Genomic DNA, 20,889 nt, shown 5'->3' with positions numbered 1-20,889 from the left:
ATGTGAAAGAGCCTTGCACCAGCATCTTTGCTGATAGTCTGACTATGTGTAAGGCAGGTTTTGTTTGTTTGGCATTTAGCCTACAGCACAAAGAAATTTAGCTGAAGATTCGGCAAATGAATGGATGAATAATTTTGCTGTGCCTCAAAATTCGCCTCTTGTTGTCTCTTCAATAATTCTTGGTTATTGGGCTGCGTCTAACCAATAATTGTGTTAAGACCATGTGGAAGGGATTAATATCTCTTCCGGAAATTGGGATATAATTTGGGAGCTTCACTAGGAAATGCCTGAGAGCAGTAGCCTGCGGCCCTGCCGTCCTGCCAGGAGCTCCTCTGGTGCTGGTGACTTCTGTTCTCCCAGCTGGGATGGTCTGCCTTCCTTGCATGTTTCAGGACACATCTTTTTAAACCTGTTGCAGCGGTGAAGGAGTTAGTTCTCAATCCTGGCTGCACACTGGAATCACTGGAGCTTTAAAAAATGCTCACATCTGTGCTTCCCTCAAACCAATTTATTGAGCTCTGATGCCCGGGCATCAGTATTTTGAAAGCACCTTAGGAAAACCTCTGCTATAACGGAGGCTTCAGCTCAAGCCATAAAGAGCCTGAACCCCCCCCCCGCCCCCCACTCACTCCGGGGTGGGGAAGGGTCTTCTGAACAAAGTTTCTAATGACAACAGGGGTCAAAAGTTGTCAACACCAAAATTCCCAGAGAAGATGGATTTAGCGGGCATTGTTTTCATGTTGCTCCGCTGAGGTGACTGTGAATGTGCGCTCATGAACCCTCTACAGCTCCCATCCTGCTTCCCTTGCCCAGTGTCGGGGGTGAATTCCCCCCCTCGGCCCCATAGGCTGGCCTACCCCATTCCCCAGGACTTCAGTGGTTGGAGCACAGTGTTTCCAGGGAGAAGGGCACGTTTGCTGGGTGCCTACCACGTGCCAGGCTGTGTTCTGAGAGAGGTCCCTTGTGCTCTCTCTTTCTACCCTTACAATAATTTAAGTATCATTATCGTCCTTGTACATAAAAGAAAAAGGAAGCAGAAGCTTTACAGGTTCACTCAGCTAGTAGGGGGCAGAACCAGTTTTGAACCAAGTTCAGAGTACATGATCATATCACACTATGCGGCCATCTCTGCTCTGCTAGTTTCTACCTTTTGTGGCTGGGGATGAAGATGACTAGAGGAAGGGTGCCTTGAAGGGTCCAAAGAAATCTTTCCTTTGAGAAGAGAAGTGCTCCAGCGTATTCAGCCTCAGAGAATGAGGAAATCCGTGTGTTCTCTGACGGCCGTGGAAACTTACCTTCTCAAATGTTGAGAAAGCTTGAGCTTTTACAATCCAAATGGCTGACCTTGAGCTTAATCACTTGGTACCGTAGAGTCGTGGAGTTGGCTTTGTGGCTAACTGGACAGGTTCGTAGGTCTGTAAGGGATGGGGCTCCTGGAGGAAACTACAGCTTACTTCCCGTCCTTGTCACTATCCTAACTGCACCTAAGCCTTACTCAGTCACTTTTTACAAAGCTTAGACAGTTTGTTGCCATCGGGAAATTCTTACTTATATACAACCTCGCCCTGCAACTCAAGACCTTTCCTTCTTGTCCCACACTTTGGAGTTCGTAGAAGGAGATTCTCAGCCACGTTAGGAAGTCTAGTTTTCTCAGCCATGACTCATTTCACGAGAAGCTGTGCCTTCCCTCATCTTCCTCTCTTTGTTGCCCGCACTAGAGAGGAAGATGAGGGAAGCGGCAAGAAGACTGTCCACAGGCTCACTGGTAGACTATAGCACTGATATTCTCTGTCTCCACGAACCCATTTCTGTCCTCAACCACCAATTTTGCTTAATGTCCTATCAAGCTAAAATTTTCCTCTTCTCATCTCTCTCTCGCCCTTGCTCATCTTCCTACTTTTATATCTTGTCCACTGTTCAGCATTTGCCCATTTGGGGTATTTCCCATAAAATGCATACAATTTTTACTTGGCATCAGGATGTTCACAGCATTCCCGTTCGCCTCGATATATAGATTTACCAAAACCATTTAGGCATCATTTGTGAAGCCATTTAAGATTCTTTTGCCCAGGTTAGGGCATGTGTCAGAACTGAGTCATCAGGGACTTCCCTGGTGGCACAGTGGTTAAGAATCCGCCTGCCAATGCAGGGGACACAGCTTCGAGCCCTGGTCCGGGAAGATCCCACATGCGGAGCAACTAAGCCCGTGCGCCACAACTACTGAGCCTGTGCTCTAGAGCCTACAAGCCACAACTACTGAGCCCGCGAGCCACAACTACTGAAGCCCGTGCGCCTACAGCCCGTGCGCCTACAGCCCATGCTCCACAATAAAAGACACCGCAATGAGAAGCCCATGCACCGCAACGAGGAGTGGCCCCCTGCTCCCCTCAACTAGAGAAAGCCCGTGTGCAGCAACGAAGACCCGGCACAGCCAAAAATAAATAAATAAATAAATAAATTTATTAAAAAAAAAAAAAGAACTGAGTCATCAATGCAAGCAGCTAGGGCATAAACGTATGCACAGCTGTCTGCTGTCTGGGTCTGTGAGGAGTGCTAAGAGTTTTTACACGGGAACCATAAGAGGCTCTCACCTGGAGAGGGGAGAGCTGTCACCTGAGTCACTTGTTCCTTTTTCTCCTCTCCTTGAGGGTTCGTTTCCTTTTCTGAAAGCTGGTTGAATAGAATGATTTAAGTTTTTAGTAGGTCTGTCCATAAACAGCTGAGTAATACCTTTCCCCCTCACTCCTGCGAGTTACCACCAGAGCCAGCTGAGTGGGAGGTGCCTGTCTTTGGCCTGACTGCTCTGTGCTTGTTGATACTTGGGTCCAGAATCTATGACCATTCTCGTTTTCCTGCCCGATGTCATTTCCTGCTGGTGAGGTATTATCATAGTAAAGGGTAGACTCTGGAGGCAGACGCGTCCACAAGTGAATCAACTCAGACACACAGGCAGTGTTACCATGGGCAACGTGTATAACCTAAAGCTGACAATTCTTTACTATTAAAGAAACTGTGTCCTCATTGAGAAAGAAAGGAGAAAGCCCTCCATCAGCACAACTTTAGGCAGGTGAACCTGTGTTGGGCCCAGTGGGGTGGGGTTGGGGGGTGGCCCTTGAGTTAAATGAGAAAGGCTTGATTTTTCATTTTTCAATTCGAAGCCCACTCCAAGTTGGCCAGAGAGGAGCCTGCAGAACTGCAGCTGTGGACACTGGACGGAGAGACCCAGTCCTGGGTCATGGGCAGTTGGATTAGTTGGATTTCAAAGAGAAAGGGTCTGTTTGAATGAGCAAATGTGCACTGTCTGTCTCCTCTGTGGGAGCCCAGATGCTGTGGACTGTACGTGTTGGGGACAGGGACAATGTAGTCAAGATGAGCCTTAGGGGCTCCCTCAGAGGGGGCGTCGTTCCTCTTGTTCCTTTCAATGTTTTCCCTACTCTTGCACTGTTGTGCACTTTCTTGCCATGTGAAGTGCTGGATCCGTTACTCTCCCGAAAGGAGCTTCTCTGTTTTTTTAGACTGTTGCTTTTTTTTTTTTTTTTTTTATGGCTGTGTTGGGTCTTCGTTTCTGTGCGAGGGCTTTCTCCAGTTGCGGCGAGCGGGGGCCACTCTTCATCGTGGTGCGCGGGCCTCTCACTATCGCGGCCTCTCTTGTTGCGGAGCACAGGCTCCAGACGCGCAGGCTCAGTAATTGTGGCTCACGGGCCTAGTTGCTCCGCGGCATGTGGGATCTTCCCAGACCAGGGCTCGAACCCGTGTCCCCTGCATTGGCAGGCAGATTCTCAACCACTGCGCCACCAGGGAAGCCCCAGGAGCTTCTCTTTGACAATGTGAATTTAAAAGATCCTTGTATCCAGTGACACAATTAGACAAGCAGGTGTGGGGATGGGGAAGTGGGATTTCGGTTTCCCCGGGTGATTTTACTTAAGGAGCTGTGATCTTGCTGGATGGGGGTGGGTGCAGCTGTGAGCTCTGTGTTGGAAACCCTGCAAAGTGGATTCCAGTCCTGACTCTTCGAGAATCTAGCTGTGATAGCCCTGTTCTAACCCTCCACACCTCTTTCCCAGGCCACAGCCTGAGCCTGAACCTAATGGAAGTTTCTTGAGCTTGGGGCTGGGAAGAGAGGGCCCTTCTCTCTTTGGGAACCAAAGCTCTCTGCCCTCCTCTTTTACCATTCAGGACTTGGTGCAGAAGTGAGCCGAAGTAGAATTTTTCCAGCCAGTGTCTGCCTTTGTTGGGTCTTAAAACTCAATCACCAGCAATTAGTGCAGAAGCAGTTATGCTAACTAAAACAATTCAGGCTAATTAAAACCTTCTTTGGCTCATCAAAACCCACTGTTCTGCATCTGAGGACGAGTTAATTGACAGTGAGATTAAGCAGGATGAGATTATGGGAAAGAAAAGAAGCACTGACAAGCTTTAAAAAATCTTTATGAACATTCTTTTTTAAATTGAGGCCAGAGCTCCCATCTTTCTAAGAAGAATTCTGAAGCAAGCTTGCAAACTGGTCCACTCCATTAACCTGTCCTCTGGGTTAGTGACAACAGATGCCAGTCTTGATTTTTCTTTCTCTTACGTGCCACATCCAGGCCATCAGATCCATCTTCACTAGCTATTCAGAATTGGGCCACCACCCTGGTTCAAGGCACTGCCATCTCCCACCTGGTCTATTGCCAAAGACTCTTACCTGAACTCTTTGCTGTACCTGCACCCCTTCACAATCTATGTCACACCCAGCAGCCAAAGTGATCCCATTCAACCCAAAAACTCAGTGGCTTTTCTTGTCACTCAAGAATAACACCTGCGTGGCCCCCCTCCCCCGCCCCACCAAACACACACACACACACACACACACACACACACACGCTGATTTCTGTTCTGTTTGCCCAGCACACACAGAAGCAGGCCCTTGGCCCTCTCTGTTCATCTGCCTGCAGTGCTTTCCATCCCAATCCTTACACATTCTCCCTCACTTCCTCCAGGACTTTGTTCAGCCATCACCCCAGTGAACACTCCCCCAGCCATTCCATCTACAATTTCAACACTGAGCCACACCCTCTCCCCATCAGACACATTAAGATCCATACACCCTTCGTACCCCCATTCCTGGTCCTCTTTTCCTCTTTAGAGCTTAACATTTCATAACATATTTTGCTTGTCTGCCTTGTTTAATTTTCAGTCTCCCCATCAGAATGTAAGTTCCATGAGGACAAGGATTTGGGTCACTTCATTCAAGGCTATATCCTCCGTTATGCCCAGAGGAGTAACTGGCACTCAGTAGGTGCTCAAGAAATATCAATACTTGAATGACTTCTGAAAGCATCTTCTCCAGGGCAGCTGCCACGTTCAGTGTTTTGGTGTAAAAACTGGCTTACTTCAAGATGACTTCCCTGGACATGCATAGATAGATCAACATTTGGCTCAAAACACCTGCCCCACTTGGCAAAATCCCCACAGCCTCTGAGTCATTCTGACCAAGGCAGGTTCTCAAAATTGGTATTGTAGTGGACTTTGTAGAAGAAACAGATCTCTAAACCCCCTGGAATACATCAGGGAATCCTCAGTTTGAGAAACTTGAGCTAAAGTTTTGTACTGTTAAACTGTCTTTCAATTGATCCTGTGAAAAAGGTGTTTTAAGATAAAATATGTTTTACTAAATTTTTTAGATTATAACCAAAATGAAAGTAGTAAATTTTAAAATTTTTATAAAACCTGTAGACCTAAGAAGAGATTCCAGACAGAGAAACTCTTAAGATTCCAAGGCCTTTTAGAGACAAGAGTTCCTGGATCTGGGTGAGGCCCCTTAAAAGGAACTGGTAACTCATGGTAGCTACCTTATTTTTTTCTTTTTAAACTGAGTTTTCTATATTGCAGGATTTAAAAAAAATTTTTTTTTTAATTTTTTGGCCACACTGTGTGGCATATGGGATCTTAGTTCCCCGACCAGGGATTGAACCTGCGCCCGCTGCATTGGAAGTGTGGAGTCCTAACCACTGGACTGCCAGGGAAGTTCCTGTATTGCAGGATTTTTAAGAGGATTGAATGAGAAAGTACACGGAAAAACTTTTAGTCCAATCTGCCATGCAGAGCCATGCAATGTTCACGTCTTCCTTCCTTTCTCCACATTCAATGCACTGATCAATCCATCTGGACCTATAGTTTCTACAAATCTGTGTACTGTCTTTTTTCATTCCATTGTGCCTCAGTAGAAGGTCCCTCCAGCAATCTCACTTAGAAAACTACTTCCTACCCCCAGGGCACCAAAAGGAAAGAGGCCAAGGTGAGAAAGGCTGGGACTTGGGGCAATTATGAACAATAAGATACAGAAACACCACAAACCAACGGTCATTTCTGAGGTGCTGGGAGCAGAAGCAGGGTACTGTGCGTGACCCCTGCACACAGCACCACCAAGCAGGGGGGCAGAGCACCTAAGCCACGCCTCCTGCCCAGCCCACCAACCCACCCCTACACTCACCCCATTTAAGGAGCTGGCTTGTCACCCTCCGCCACTTGGGGAGCGATCGAGGGCACCTGTTACTTGGTTTCGCTCCCTCGTGCTGCAGCATGAATCCCAATAAAGCCTTGCCTGAATTTCTGGTCTGACCTCCTATCAATTTCTACTGATTAAAGAATCCAAGGACCCAGGTTGGTAACAAAGGCACTAAAATTGTGCAAATTCAGTGGCTTTCAGATTCATGCTTTTGGGACCCTTAGTTCAAGTGAAATCTCTCTTGAAACCCTGACATTTCCTGGGTACTGGCAATTCAGGGCTGGGGCAGACAACCCCTGCCCTCATGCCCTTCATGACCTGCTGGAGGAGATCCAACCTTACGTACGTACTGTAGGTGAGTGTGGCCACTGAGGAGGATCCGGGAAGGAGTTGCCCACTGCCAGGGCAGGTGGGCACAGTGGGAGACACAGCACGGGAAGGGCCTTGTGTGCTGGTGGCTCCCAGGGCCCTCCTGTGTGAGGATGCTTGTTAAAAGTGCAAGTTTCCACCTCCGGGATCGTGTTTCGGGAGGTCTGGAGTGGGCTCAGAAACCTGTGCGGCTTTAAATGCCCTGGTGCTTCTAACACATACCACCAACACAGGGAATTCTTATTAGCTAAATCAGAGCGTTTAAATTTTATCCGGAGGTCAGGGGCTTTTAAACTTGGATCCGTGGTTCCTTTGAGGGTTTCTGTAGACATTTCGTGTGCTATTGAATACACTGTATTTTTGCACATTATACATTTATACTTTTCTAGGGAGGAGAATCCATCACATTTCCAAGGAAGGACTTCTTTCTCCTCATTCCTTCAGATGCAGACTTTACCATTCAAGTGTGCCTGTTGATGGTGTTGGGGAGAGCCCAGAATCTGTGTCAGGCAGAGGAATGAGACGGATTTAGAGACACAGGGCAGGGGGAGTTCATTTGTTTAGGAACTAGCGGCACAGACCCCGTAGTGCACCCTTTGGAAAGCCCTGAAAGGACGATATATTTGGGACTGAGCTGGAAGAATAAGAAGGAAAGGAGGCAGCTGCAGGGCCGCTCGCGGGTCTACCACCAGCCTTCCCCAGAGAACTGGAGGCCGGAACAGGAGGAGGCAGGAAGAAATGACAGGTCTTTGAATTTCTCCACCTTTTTGGGCAGAGGGGCCTCCATGGGGATCCCTGATGCCGGACTGTTTATCGCCAGTTGGGGCTCAGGGAACCAGAGGGAGACTTAGTGCCCTGAAGAGCTAATTAAGAATCACAATTAATTACTTTGTTGTATTCACAACAAAGGCTGAGGGATGAATTTCGTTCTTCCAGATCTAGAATCAGCTCCCCTCTGCCCCTCCGTGCTCACGCATTTGTCCAACAAGCAGATATCCAGACTGGACATGGGACTCTACCTCAGAGGGTCCCTTCTACACTGGCTCTCCTTCCAAAGTGTAGTAGCTAACATTTGGAAGTTTCTGGGGATCTGGCTCTCATTCATTTATTCAAGCAGGATTTGTGGCCCCTCCTATGAACTCAGACAAATGTGGGGTTTAAGTAGGGTGATCATACAGAGTTGACCACTGAACAAAACAGGTTTGAACTTCATGGGTCCACATGGGCAGATTTTTTCCCACTAAATGTGAGCTCCAGAACTACACAGTCCGAGCTTAGCTGAATCCCTGGATGTGAAACAGCAACTATGGAGAGCCAACTATAAGTTCTAAGTGGATTTTTTTTTTTTTGATGTGGACCATTTTTAAAGTCTTTATTGAATTTGTTACAATATTGCTTCTGTTTTATGTTTTGCTTTTTTGGCCACGAGGCATGTGGGAACTTAGCTCCCCGACCAGGGATTGAACCCGCACCTCCTGCGTTGGAAGGCGAGGTCTTAACCACTGGACCACCAGGGAAGTCCCTATAAGTGGATTTTTGACTGCCCGGGGTTGGCACCCCACTCCCCAGCATTGTTCAAGGGTCAACTGTAGTTTATTGTCCAAATCAGGACACTTGTGAGAGTAAGAGAGATGCCTTTAATGACACCAGGACAATAGACGTAAACCTAGATGAGCTGGGGCAGACCAGGTCTGGTCACCCTACCTGGTAAAGGCCAGGCTCACCGTCCACCCAGCAGGACGTCAGGACCCATCAGGCGTGGGGCCCCTCGGGTGGGATGAATCTGTGGACACCTGCAGGAGAGTCTTGGAAGGATGTGGAGGCTTAGCTCCTCCAGTTTTCTGTCTACATGTGAAGTGGAGAAGAGGGGATGCCCTCAGTCTGGGCCTGGCCTCTGGGGTCTGTTGGTGGTGAGGTATGGAGCCAGAGAATGGATTTTTTTCCTCGTGCAAAGCCAATAGATCTCTGAGAATCTTTGTGCCTATGGTCTGTCTTGCTAGCACTGAACTCTAGCCTGTGAGTTAACCAGCTCTGGGTGGAACAAATAGAAAAGGCCAGTTTATTGATTGCATGTTTCTAGAGTGCCTACCGGGCGCAGAGTTCTAGCTATGGGCATAAGTAACAGCACATACCTCCAGCAATTCCGGCCCAGTGGTGGAGCCTGGCGGGGATTTTGTTAGCTCCCAGTGGGGACACGTCCTACTGATGCTATCAGGAAGGCTTCCTGGAAGAGAGGCTCTTTGAGTCAGGTCCTGCAGGACAGGATTTGCCGGATGCAAGCCACTGTGATAGTTCTGTGGTGGGGAAGGCATGTTACAGCTCTGTGGGATGGCCGTAAGCTCTGGGAAGAACTCCCTAACAAGAAAATCTGGAGGAAACTCAATCCCCACAGGGCAGTGATCTCAGCCCACGCTCCTCCCATTCCTCCTGCTAATTACCATCTCTAAGGGGGCGCCCCCTCCGGAGAATTAGTGGCACCTTAGCGGCAGAGCCTGGAAACCATACTGAGCATTCTGATGAACAAATCTACATGTTTTAAACCTGCCTCTCTCCCTCCTGCTGCAGCTGCCCCTCCTTCGAGGTTTCCAGAAAAGCAGGTCACTCACTTTCTCTTTCTATAGTACACAAACGTGTGTGTGTGTGTGTGTGTGTGTGTGTGTGTGTGTGTGTTGTAAAGAAGAGACAAGAGATGTTCCCTTGTTCAGTGGCTCCCACACCAGACAGCAACCGAAACACTGTTGAAAGTGCTGATTCCTAGATCCCACCCAGTCTGGAAATAAAGTTTCCCCAAGTATGCTCTCCGTTGGTTCTGGGTGTCCTCGGAGCAGTGGGTCCCTAACCAGGCCCCCCGGGCTGGAGGGACAGCTCTTGTCCACCAAACTCTCCCTGACCCTGGATGAAAATGTCACTCTAGGAAATGACTCCCCAGGGGCCTCGCAGACCCCAGAACTGCCTCACGATGGCGCCAGGCATGTAAAGGGGACGACTTGTTCTGAGGGTGCCCTTCACCTGTCTCTCCTGTAACAGCTCCCTTCTCATCCAGCTGCCTCACTGCCCCTGCGCCCCATCTGCCCACGGGGCTCTGGAGACACTCAGGAAGGAAGAGCAGCGAACTGGGTCTGTGTCTGTCGGTCCAGGGAGCTCCCGGGCTTGGATGAAGGGAAGTGGGAAAGAAACAGGGGAGGGTGGCTGAGGCTTTGTGTCCCATGAACCTTGTCTGGCTGGAGGGCACGGGCTCAGAGATGTGGAAAAAGCAGGGGGCTGAGGAAGGTGGCGACTGCAGAGGCTGATTGACCCCTTTTCCCCACGAGGACAGACAGAAACGGACACTGAGAAATCCACCCGGGGAGAGATGCAGAGCACCGATCCTTTTTCCTGTTTTTACCTTGTACTGTTTGGGAGCTGTTTCTTCTCAACTAGATTTTGAGTTTCTTGAAACGGGAACCTTGTCTTATTTAGAGTGTTATTTCCATACTGGGCACACAGTGGTGCCCCATAAATGGGGAATGACTGACTGATGGACATGTGTGTGTCTCGTGTCTGGGTCTACCTCTGTGCGTCCCTAGGGGTCTCTCTGTGTCCACCTGGGCCCCCCTCTGTGGCCCCAGGGGTGTCTGCCGCCACGCCTGTGAGCCTCTGTGTGTGTCTCCTTCTCTATGTAAGTCCACGTGCTGGCGGTCAGTTTCTGCATCTTAACTCCACCTTAAGTCCCTTTTCTGTTCTCCTGCTAGTTACATCTCCTCCACAGGAAACCAGGTCTAGAGGCTTCAGCCTCGCTGGGTAGCACCTTACATGGACCCTCCCAGCGGGGAAATGTCAGACTTGTGTTTCACTTCCCACCATCACCTGCCATGCTTGCTGACATATGTGTCGTTTACGGGCTCATACCCCAGCAGGCACTCTGTGACCCGACTCTGATGATGAGCTGGGGGTGGCAGCCGTGCTGGGGACAGGGCTCTTTCCATGGTCTCTCTCTGGCAGTGGAGCCGGAAGGCTGGTGTGAGGACTACCCTTGTGGTCTCAAGTCTCCCCCAGCTTTATAAATCAGGGGGCTGAAAGGGTTAAACAGGAGAGCCTAAGGGCACAGGGGTCTGGGAACTTGCCTGCTAAAGAGGAGAGTCTGTTAATGAGGCCACTTTCCAGGAAGGCCAGCAGGCCAGGGGCTGTCTACACTGAAGCAGACGCTAATGAGTGGGCTTGGCTGCGAGGAACAGGGGCCGAACGAGGTTAATGAGTGTAGGACCCTAATGGCTCTGAGGGCCTAATGGCTCTGGTGGCATTTCAAAGCCAGAGCTCAGCGGGGCCATGACCAGGGGCCCCGGTGATGAGGGGATGCATGGTCAGCACAGGGCCGAGGAGGGGCCTCTCCCAACTGCAGAGGGAGCAGGTCAAACTGCTCCCTTTTGCTAGCCCTGCTGCACGAGGGTTAGCGACTTTGGGGCGCTCCAGGGAGCAGGCCCGTGGGGTAATGAGTGGCCAGGACTTGGCGCTGAGGCTGTGCAGAGGCCTGAGTTCTCTGCGCTGCTCCAGTTAGCACTCAACTCCTCGGGCTGCAGGGCTCTCCAAGTGGCCTATTGGGGCCGAGCCATTTGCAAGAGCCCCCGATGATGCTAATGGAAGCGGCCATCGTGTTGCCTCTGAGGGTGAAGGAAGACTTTCCAAGACCCGCAAGGGTTCTGTATCCAGGGGACGCACTAAGTCAGGGCGCCCCACCCCTCTCAGACGCACAGGGGTGAAACGGCGCCGCGTATCTCACACGTGCACCGCCCGGCCCAAGCGCCAGAGGGCACCCAGGTGCCCCGGGTGAACCACCAAAGGAGCTAGTTCTCCAGACAACAAAGCCCTTGGCAAGTCTGAGTTTTTCATTCATTTTTCCCAGCCAAATTTGAAGAGGACTTCATCAAGTGGCCAGTTGACAGATCATTTGTGATGATAAATCACTATGCAATTTTGGGCACGCATCTCAGAAGGAGTTCAGAGAATTGCGTGACATCTCCTTATTTGTGTGAAAGGCTTCTCAGCATGTAGAGCTATAAAAATGGAAAAAGAAAATGATGCTGAATCCTGATTCATCCATAGATTCACAAATAATTAATTTATCTGTTTTACTAAGATGTGTTTTCAGTATTTTCCTTTTTAGGTTTAACAATTTTCCTTTCAGTATTTTCCTTTTTAGGTTTAACAATTACTTATAAAAATTTTTAGTATCTATGTTGTTTTAATCAACTGTACATTATATTTTATATCAAAAATTAGTTGTAGGGCTTCCCTGGTGGCGCAGTGGTTGAGAATCTGCCTGCCAATGCAGGGGACACGGGTTCGAGCCCTGGTCTGGGAGGATCCCACATGCCGCGGAGCGGCTGGGCTCGTGAGCCACAACTGCTGAGCCTGCGCGTCTGGAGCCTGTGTTCCGCAACGGGAGAGGCCGCGATGGTGAGAGGCCCGCGCACCGCGATGAAGAGTGGCCCCCGCTTGCCGCAACTAGAGAAAGCCCTCGCACAGAAACGAAGACCCAACACAGCCATAAATAATAAAATAAATAAACCCAAAAGTTAAAAAAAAAAAAAAAAAGAAAAAAAATTAGTTGTAATAACTCAATCCAGATGACTTTCTAAAAAACTCTTAGAATCTTTGGTCACAGGAAATTATTTCAATTCCGATTTCTAAATATATATTTGTGGCAGAGAAGTATGATAAGGTGAGCGATAAAAAACTTGCAACCGTAAAAAATGCTGCAGTAGCAAAAACAATTCTGTAGGGGGAATGGAATGAAAATATAGGTTCAAAGAGAAAAGGAACAACCTAAAATTTCCAACTGTTAAAGAAGAGCAGGTTGTGGGTTTTGTTTTTTTGTTTTTAAATAGATGAGAGTATTAAATCACTGCTGTGTCTGGATTTCATAAGATGTACTTTAAAGGGTCATGGCAGTTTTATTTTAAAATGTAAATATTTACCAAATGCCAGAAATCACATCCCTCACAAGTTTTAAAACTTATGTGAAAAATATTAGATGTCAACTTAAAAATGTGCAAGATGGGATACATAATTTTTAAAAAATGGGGGAGGCGGCATACCTAGAGCAAAAGCCCTTTTGAACCCCAGTCTGACAGCTCCTCCGGCCCCCTGCCTCCCACCTTCTCCTGGAGGGAAGGGTGGATAGAGGCCAAGATGGAGATGGCCCTGGTTGTGGCTCCCAGAGACTGCAGTGGGGGGGCGGGGAGCTGCTCTACATTTCCCTCCAGATTCCAGAACAGGAATGGGCCATGGCCTGCTGGGGGAGCTGGGCCTCTCCTTCACGCTGAATTAAACTGCCTTCAGCTGGGGAGGAGGGGCAGCTATTGGCCTGGGCAAACGGTAAGGGACAGACCTGCAGGCACAGGTGGAGAGGGAGAACCGGCCGCAGGCCAGGGCGAGAGTCTTTGCAAATGATGATGGGCCCAGCCCAGCATCCTTGGCCCACAGCACGCCTTCAAACCTGAGGGGAGGCCGCATTTCCACAGAGGCACAGTTTATTTCACAGACAGTGGAGATGTTGTTTCTGAAGGGGAGGCTGAAGCCCAGGCTCAGGTGTGGGCTGAGGGATTAGTTCCAGTCACCTAAGACGTACTTTGGTTTCTGCTGTTTCTACCCTACTCCTTCTCCCAGCCTGTCGTCCCCCAGGCGTCTCCTCCCCGTTTCGTCCTACACCATGTATCTGGTTGGTCTAAGCGCGTACGGCTGCCCTGGCAACGTCTTCCACCCCACCTGCCCCTCCCCAAGGCCCTGAATCGGTGGACTAGGCTGAGAAGAGGGCTCTCAGCAAAGGAGGCAGCATCCTTCCAAGGGTCCGAGGGGCAGGAGGATGGGGTGTAGGTGAGGCTTCTCTAAGTGAGAGTCCCTGGGACGAAGCCAGTGGAATGAATCTCTTACTCCAGCTGCTGTGCCTCCCTCCAACTGCAGAGGGTGCCACAGAACTTAGAGGCAGAAGGCAGGGGGTGGGACCAACCATCACCCGCCGCTGGTGGGAAGACCCTTGCCGTGAGTGGGGCAAAGGAGCCCCAGGTCTGTCATGAACTAGCTGTGTGACTTGGGGAGCCCCTCCCTGGCTCTGGGCCTCAGTTTCCTCATCTGTGAACAGGGCGACAGTGAGGATCCAGCCAGAGAGGCTGGTGTGGGCAATGCCTGAAGACCTGTGACCCGCTCTCCTCCGGGGGTTCCCGTGACTTCTCGGCTCAGCTCCCTCTCGCAGGGAGACTTGGGGTCCAGCCGGCCCTGGTTCCCGGGAGCCCCTCGTGCTGCTGCATAGCCTCCCTCCTGCCGGCCTGGAGAGCTGGTCTCCCCCCTCCCTCTGCCCCCATTGGAGCCTGCGCAGCCAGGAGAACCCAGAGAAAGGTGCTGGAGGAGGATGGGGAGGCCGCCCCGATGGTGGAGTGATGGGTGAGGTGAGGGTACGGAGGGCTCATACAGCGGCCGTCTGCTTGATGCTGTGGAAGCTGATCCGCGTGGGGGACGTGGGGATGGACACGGCCCGGGCCACAGGGACTCGGAGGGAGTGATGGTCCTGCCAGCGGTGCCACTTCTTCCTCACAGCCGAGCGCACCTGCGGGGGAGGAGGAGGCTCAACTGGGCCTGTGGAGACCAATCCTGGGTCCCGGCCAGTCCCCTCCCCTGCTCCCTGCCCCTTGCAGGGCCATCAAGGGAGGCTGGGATGGCCCCCCTGACTGCCACCCTCACATCCAGGGACCGGCTGTTTCCAAAAGCACGGTCCTTCTCACCTCCTCTGCAGCCCTGACCTCCTCTACCTCCTGAAAGACCTGCATTGCTTACCACAGCACGCAGCTGAGATGGAGAGCTAGTCATTTCAAGACCTGACCGTCACTGGTGCTGTTCTATTCTCATTTGTATTGCAGTGGAAGAATTTCTTCTGCAAACTGGATCATGTCCCCCACATGCTAGCCTGGCACACGGTTGAAGAGAATAACTGTTCCATAAGCATTCATTGTTTGCTTGCTTTAGTGGCTCCTTCTCTCCCTGCCCTCCAGCACATGCCGGTCTCCACTGTTGGACTTTCCTATCTGGGGTCTGCTTTAATTGACAGAGACCCAGGCATGCAGACCCCACCATTGCCCTGTGCACGGGCAGGTGAAGAGGCCTCAGGATGGCACTGGCATTCGTCTGGGATGTTTGGAAGCTCTCGGGCCCTGGGAGGGTGTCTGCTCTTTGCCCCAGCACCCACTGTGTGTCCTCACCCGCCACAAGCCTGAGTGAACATCTCCCCCAAGTCCGCTGCGCTGGGATTCTGGGCCTTGTAAGCTAACCAAGCTTCACCAGAGCCTGGCTCCCTGGAGCCCACCCAAAGGCGTGTGGCCTTCTCTGCGGCGGTAGGGGACAGGAAGGGATGCGCTGGTGTCATTCTGCTCCCTGGGTCCATAAAGGCCTGGATGCATGGCTCACACCTGACTTGCTCCTGGAAAGCGCTCTCCTGTCATCACCTGTGTTCTGGCTTCCTTCTTCTGTGAGCCCCTGTGGCCTGGGCTCCTGCCCACCCAGCTCTCCGAGTGCAATGGGGAGTCGGTACATCGTTTCTGACCTGCAGAGTCAACCTTCTAAACTGGCTGGAGTCCCTCAGACAGGATTCCTGTCTCCCCAAAGCTGGGTGGTTTCTCCAGACTTCCCCTCCCTTCTCCAGAGCAGAGTTGAGCAGAGCCAGGGACGCCCAAAAGGCTGGGGGGCTCCCCTCGAACTTCCCTGGAGTGGGGTCTGAGGACAGGCCTCCTGGGCCTGGTGTCATACCTCTCCATTGAAGAAGCAGTAGAAGACAGACACAAAGAAACCCTGGGAAGGAAGAGAGAGAGGTCAGTGACCTGCTCAGGGAGCCACTCTGCCTGGGGGGTCGGCGGGTGGAGCAGGGACAGGATGACTGGGGGAACACTCTGACTCAGGACCCCGGAGGCTCAGAGCTGGGTAGGCGCCCCGATCGTGGAGCAGGTGTACCGGGGTCCTCCACGAGTGACAGGCTGCCATGAGTCCTCAGAGCAGGGGCTGGGCCTGCAAGAGGTGCAGGCTAGGGTGACCCTGACCCAGTCGGGGGTGGGCCCACCTGGGCCCTGGCGTGGGAGTGACGGGGCCAGGGCCTGGGTTCAGGGTGTGCACACGCTTGTATTTCAGTGCATACGAACTGAACCATGCCAGCGAGGGCACGGGTGCCTGAGCACGCCAGGTCAGGGGCGCTCCCTGTGGCCGCATCCCACTACGTGCCCCACCTGGAACGACTGCAGGAAGGAGTTGAAATAGATGAACACGATCTGTGACAGCTCGTCCTCCCCAGGGTTGACGAAGAAGAGCATGTAGGTGATGCCCAGAAGGGGCAAGAGAACCAGGGTGGCCTTCACCGCCTTCCTGGGGAGGGGGGGGAAGGGTGACAAGACCCATCTGAGCCCCTGAGGCAGGTGGGGCCTCACTCGCTGGCATTTCTTCTGGGAGCCTGAGCGAGGGCCCTGGGTGAGGACTCAGACGGCCCTGCCCAGGGGCAGGGGAATGGCCCAGATGGCCTCCTCATTCCTCCCCTGCTGAGGGTCAAGGCACCCATCACTCACCTGTACTGGATCGTCTCCGATGTGGTGGATGCTCGTAACTTTGTCATTAGGATCCTGACGATGTTGAACAGAAATACAAAATTGATCTGGAGGGACGGGGGACAGAGAGGGAAAAAGGAAGGACCACGAGGTGGGGATGAGCGGAGAGACAGCCGCCTCCCCTGTAACCCACTGAGAATCCATGTCCCACCCCACTCACCCCAGCACCTGCCTGGGGTCCCAAGGCCTCTGCTCCTCCCTCACCGGGGCAGGCAGGTACCCCACTTGCCGGGTCCCCTGTCACCTGAGGGCTCCAGAGCCTGCTTCTCCACACCCTGACCCGAGGGAGGAAAAGCAGCCTTGGAGGCAGTGCACAAGGGTGCAAAGGTCACTCCTTCCTGAGGCGCCCAGAGCTCTGCCCCGCCCGCCCCCCGCTGCTGCAGGGACCCCACTTGTCAACTGAGGGTCTCCCTGAGGCCCTTTGGACAGAGGACAGCCCTGCCCTGGTGGAGCAGACCCGGCCAGATGGAGTGATTAATAACTCGGTTGCTGGGAGGAGTGATTAATCTCTCACCATTCATCCCCTGCACCCAGGAAATCTCTAGATTCTTCGCAGACACGCCTGAGGCAATGGAGATGAACAGGCTGCTGGGCTGACTCCAGCAGCTGGCTCCTGGAAGGGCCTCATTTATCTTCATTCTGGGCCTTCTCTCAGCATCGGAGCCTGCGGCTCCCAGCCTCTCCCCGGGACCTGCCCGTGTGGCCTCCCGGGGCAGCCCTGTGCTGCATGGGGTCTCTGTGGGTGTGCAAGTGTCCTGTTAACCCGTGTCGGCTTGTCTGTGTGCCCGTGTGCTGCCCTCTCAATGCTCCCCGTGGGTCTGTGCTCTGTGCTTGTGTGTTTGCCTTGGTGCGTTCCTGTGTGAGTGTGGACCTGGGGACACGGACACACCTGTGTCTCTCTTCATCCATCTCCAAGTGCGAGTAGACAGGAAAGTGAGTGTTGTATGCCTAACACCCTGGGGATCTCTCACAGGAGAGTACCCACGGGTCAGAAGGAGATACATATTAGCCCAGGGGTGTCTGCTGGCTCACGTGTGTGCACATGTCTGAGTATGTGCATGTGTTTATGCACACACACACACCCCCCTCCCAAGTACTGGTCCTGAGACTCCGTCATTTCTGGAGCCTCCTAAGTTCTGAGGCTTGGGGACACAGGCAGACATCACGGGACACACGTCCCTGTGGCCTCTGGATCGCCCCTAAGCTTGAGGATGCTCTGGGGCCCTGGGGGGGCTCCCTCCTCAGCCACGGCCTGCTGCTCCAGTGACCACAGTGGCACAGCGTGGTGAACCCAGGGTGAGGGGTGGTGGAAGCGTTCAGCCAGGGCTGCCCACGGCCTGCCGCGACTTGCTTCCTCTTAAGGCCTATCTAATTTCCAGCTCCTGGGTTTCTGGTCTATTCCCTTGGATCATGAGGTCACTTTAACACATAGGCCGATCCTAATTTTCTCATACAAGTGATACAAAATACTTGACCTTTTCCAATTCTTCATGACTTCTGTGAGAATAGAGGTTGTTGGAGTCAAAATATATTCTCATTTCTTCCACATTTCCCTGCATTAAATCTTACTCACTAATCGTCCATAAACCCACTAACCAATTCACTCAGTTATCCACCCACTCTTATCCATCTATCCATCCACCCATTAATCCATCCATCCATCCAAATATTACTCAACCATCCATTCATTATTTTATCTACCCACCCACCCACTTATTTAACGTGTAACATCCATCCATCCATCTAAACATCTACTCAACATTCCATTCATCAGTTTATCTACCCACCCACCCACTCACCCACTTACTCAACAGGTAACGTACATACATCCACTAACCATCCAACCACCCATCCATCTAGTCAACAAGCAATTGCTGAGCACCTCTGGGGTAGAGGGCGCTGTTCCATGTGCTGAGGCAAGAGCAGGGACAGGGGCTGGTGTGGAGGGTCTGGGCGACAAGGCCTTGTCCCCTCTGCTCACCCTAGGCAGAAGTTGGTCATGCTGCTCTCACCCCACCTCAGGCTGGTCTGTGCAGCCCCAAAGTCACTCTTTCCTTATGAGCTTGGTTCCCAGCCTCCCCCTTTACAACATCTTCTCCACCTCACTTCACTGCAGGCACCTTCCTCCCTTCCCCAGGGAGCCGCTGACACCGCCCTCCCACCTGGTTTCCAAACCCTCCCTGTCTGCGCATGTGCAGAGGCGGGCAGGGAGGGAGGAAGGAGGACTGACATCTCTTCCTCCCTGGCTTCAGACACGGTTCCTCCTGTCCTTTAAACCCAGGCTGGGAGAGGTAGACCCAGCCCTTGGGGGTGTCCTCCGCTCCCCTCCAGCTCTGGGTATTGGGGTGCTGCCATCACATCTCAGCTCCCTCTCCCCACCTCTCCCAGCCTCAGCTTCCTGTAGCGCACATTCACCAAGTCCAGCGACATAGCTAGCCTGCTTGCCCACCTGGATCTGTGGAGCCTGGTGAGTCTCAAAGGCCCAAGTCCTGAGTCCTACTGCATTCAGGGCCCTGGCTGGGCCGCAGAGAAAGCCCAGACAACTCACATCCCTGCTCACAAGGCCCCTGGACACCAGGGTTCTCCCACTAGAGTATGCACATCAAAGGCGCTTGTTCCAAATGCAGCTCTTGGACACACCCCAGAGATTCCCAGTGGCAGGTGGAGGCCCTGGGAGCTGCATTTGGAACAGGGGCAGCCGGGATATTGCTGGGGAAGACACCACCCGTGGAACAAAGAGCCAAGGCTTTCACCGGACAGACCTCATGTGCCACACATCATTCACCTGTAGCTGCAGGGGACAGTTCTCAGCTTGGGGCTTTCTCTGGTGCCAGGGGAGCTAGCTCAGCCTGAAAATGGGGAGAGGGGAGCTGGAAATGTGGGGATTCAAGGTCCCCAGGACAACCTCCACTGATGGGGCATGAAGCGTATGGGTAAGTAACCCAGCTTCCTGACCAGGGGTCAGTTCTGAGACTCTTCTACGTATTGCCCCAGGGAAGCCTGCTCATCGCTTAACCTTTATTGGTTTCCTCCCTTCCTTGTCTTCTACTCCCACCCCTCGTTGTGTTTCCGGGGACCACATCCCACATGAACATCTGGCGCCAAGTCCTTGTCGCATGGCTCTAATTCCAGCTATTCCAATTGGCATCTGCGTGGCCTTGGGCAAATTACTTAATTAACCTTTCTGAGCTCTGCTTCCTTGTCCGTCCAGTGGGGATAGCCACGGAGCCTGTCTGGGAAGGTTGACACAGGTTCAAATACTCATGGAAAGCACTGAGCTCATGCCTTTCCCACGCCAACAACAGTGACAACAGCCTCCTGCAAACCCAGCCAGCCAACTCACTTCCCAGAACCCAGAAATGAGCACGGGTCTCTCAGACAGCTGTGGACCGCTGGGGGAGGCCAGGGGTGGCAGGGTATCCAAAGGAAAGGATGGCGGGATCCAGTCTCAGCTCAGCTAGCTATTAGTGATGACCTTGGGCAGCTGTTTCACCTCCCAGGTTCTTAATCTGTGAAACGGGGAGCACCATCCCTACTTCCAGGCATCGAGGATGTGAGGATTGGAAGTAATAAAGACAGAGCTTCTGGAAGGGCTGAGCTTGGAACCTGGAAGCCCTGTCCATGCATATAGCTGGGTGTGGGCCAGGTCCAAAGGGAAAGACAAGCACGGGGCTCTTGGTGAGGGTGGAACCGGAGAAGGGGGCATGGAGAGGAGGCGGGAGTTGGGTATTGTCACTGGGCCTTCCAAGCCTGTCCCCCTTCTCTGTTCATTTCCTCACTGCTGTCCAACATCTTTGCAGAGGGGGCTCGCTTCCCACCCAAGCCAGCCTTCCTTGGCTGAGTCCCAGGCTCATCAGAAGCCCTCTCCCTCCAGGATGGGCTCTCAGCAGCTGGCAGGGAGGGGATGGGTCTCATGGGGTTTCCGTTCACACTGGTGGAGAGGGGAATCAGTGACTCATTGCATCTAGGACTCCAAGGACAATGATTCCCCCCTCTGACTGCTGACAAGGACTGGCTTCTATCTGTGAAATGAATGGAGCCCTGATGGTGGAATTTCAGGCAGTGGGTAAAAAAAACCTTCCTAGTCATCTCCGGTTCGTATACATCAAGGACACTCCAAAGATGGGGGGTCAAATGAATCCCTGAGGAAGTTACAAAAGGGAGGAGAGTAAGGAAATAAAAAGAGATAAAGAGTCACTGTCTCCATGGTAGACCAAAGAAACCCCCATTAGGCACCTGCCGTGTGCAAGAGCGGGGTCATGCTCCCTCTCAAGCTTCCCACAGGGAGCAGGTGGCCCTTTAAGGAAGGTGGTACATACAGGAGCCTGAAATTAACAAGCCTGAAATAAGTCTTACGTAAGGTGCCAATTTCTTATGGTGCTTTTTTGTATGTCTTTTTTTTTTTTTTTTTTTTTATAT

The 20,889-nt window shown here is 52.1% G+C and overlaps 1 protein-coding gene across 6 annotated transcripts in view; it reads right to left on the bottom strand.

The window, feature by feature from the left end:
• Positions 1 to 12,847: 12,847 nt before the first annotated feature.
• The window catches only part of CRHR2 (corticotropin releasing hormone receptor 2), a 44,986-nt gene continuing 36,944 nt past the window's right edge, over positions 12,848 to 20,889 (bottom strand). For 5 of the 6 annotated variants that reach the window (XM_036864244.1, XM_036864245.1, XM_036864248.1 and 2 more), the window contains 4 exons: positions 16,432 to 16,517; positions 16,099 to 16,234; positions 15,629 to 15,670; positions 12,848 to 14,435 (listed from right to left, as the gene is read on the bottom strand). In XM_036864244.1, coding sequence (XP_036720139.1) covers positions 14,295 to 14,435; positions 15,629 to 15,670; positions 16,099 to 16,234; positions 16,432 to 16,517 — 405 coding nt within the window. In that variant the 3' untranslated portion in view covers positions 12,848 to 14,294. The remainder of the gene's footprint in view (positions 14,436 to 15,628; positions 15,671 to 16,098; positions 16,235 to 16,431; positions 16,518 to 20,889) is intronic. The other variant, XM_036864249.1, reaches the window with a different exon arrangement.

Source organism: Balaenoptera musculus, chromosome 9 (assembly GCF_009873245.2).
Source record: "Balaenoptera musculus isolate JJ_BM4_2016_0621 chromosome 9, mBalMus1.pri.v3, whole genome shotgun sequence".
Lineage (NCBI taxonomy): Eukaryota > Metazoa > Chordata > Mammalia > Artiodactyla > Balaenopteridae > Balaenoptera > Balaenoptera musculus.
The sequence above is the reverse complement of the archived record's forward strand: the minus strand, read 5'-3'. Positions and strand labels throughout refer to the sequence as shown.